The sequence below is a fragment of the Nematolebias whitei genome, chromosome 14 (genome assembly GCF_014905685.2).
Source record: "Nematolebias whitei isolate Nwh7 chromosome 14, NemWhi1, whole genome shotgun sequence".
In the NCBI taxonomy this organism is placed as follows: domain Eukaryota; kingdom Metazoa; phylum Chordata; class Actinopteri; order Cyprinodontiformes; family Rivulidae; genus Nematolebias; species Nematolebias whitei.
The window spans coordinates 1,647,537-1,648,409 of NC_056511.1; the positions used below are offsets into that span (position 1 = coordinate 1,647,537).

Below are 873 nucleotides of genomic sequence, written 5' to 3' on the forward strand. Positions count from 1 at the left end.
TCAATCAGAGGCCAACAGTCAATCAGAGGCCAACAGTCAATCAGAGGACAACAGTCAATCAGAGGACAACAGTCAATCAGAGGACAACAGTCAATCAGAGGACAACAGTCAATCAGAGGACAACAGTCAATCAGAGGACAACAGTGTGAACTGCAGACGACACAGATGGATCTAAAAATCAACCGGTGTGTTGGACTGATCCTAGCCCTTTGCACCCACAGAGCTGGACAGGACCTCTGCTGGTCTGGAACCAAAATGTGCTGCAGCTGTGTGTGTTTGTGCGTGTGGACTCTCTTCTTCTGTGGATGTCGACAGACGGTGCTTCTAGTCGTTGTCTAAAACAGAGGAGGATTGATGGTCAAACATCTGCCGAGTCGAGTTGATTGACACATCAGGTAAAGCTCCTGGTGAGTTCTGTTTCGTGTCAGCTGGGACTCAGGACCGCCCACTTCCTGTCTGAATCGAGCCTCGGTGATTGTTGAAAGAAAAGTAAAACCAACCTGACAGCCCAGTGTCCTCCTTCAGTTTCCCTGCTGAGACACAGAAGACACCAGAGTCATGGAACAATGTGTGGGCCCTGTCAGCAAAATATCTCTTCAACCAGTGGACCGTCCTCACTTCTAGATCTGTGCCGGCAGTTTACTGAGCTGGAGCGTAGCTGGAGTTGACACGAAACCAGTTCTCTTTCAATGTCCTGATCAGAACTCTGAGTCAGATCCAGAACTTAGAGTCTGATGCAGAACTCAGAATCTGATCCAGAACTCAGAGTCTGATCCAGAACTCCGAGTCTGATCCAGAACTCAGTCTGATCCAGAACTCAGAATATGATCCAGAACTCAGAGTCTGATCCAGAACTCGGAGTCTGATCCAGAA

The 873-nt window shown here is 48.6% G+C and overlaps 1 protein-coding gene across 1 annotated transcript in view; it reads right to left on the reverse strand.

The window, feature by feature from the left end:
- Positions 1-257: 257 nt before the first annotated feature.
- The window catches only part of LOC119419846 (rap1 GTPase-activating protein 2), a 17,016-nt gene continuing 16,400 nt past the window's right edge, over positions 258-873 (reverse strand). Inside the window, exons 23-24 of the mRNA XM_037687213.1 lie at positions 501-533; positions 258-335 (exon numbers count right to left, since the gene is read on the reverse strand). Of these exons, the coding sequence (XP_037543141.1) occupies positions 522-533 (12 nt within the window). The 3' untranslated portion in view covers positions 258-335; positions 501-521. The remainder of the gene's footprint in view (positions 336-500; positions 534-873) is intronic.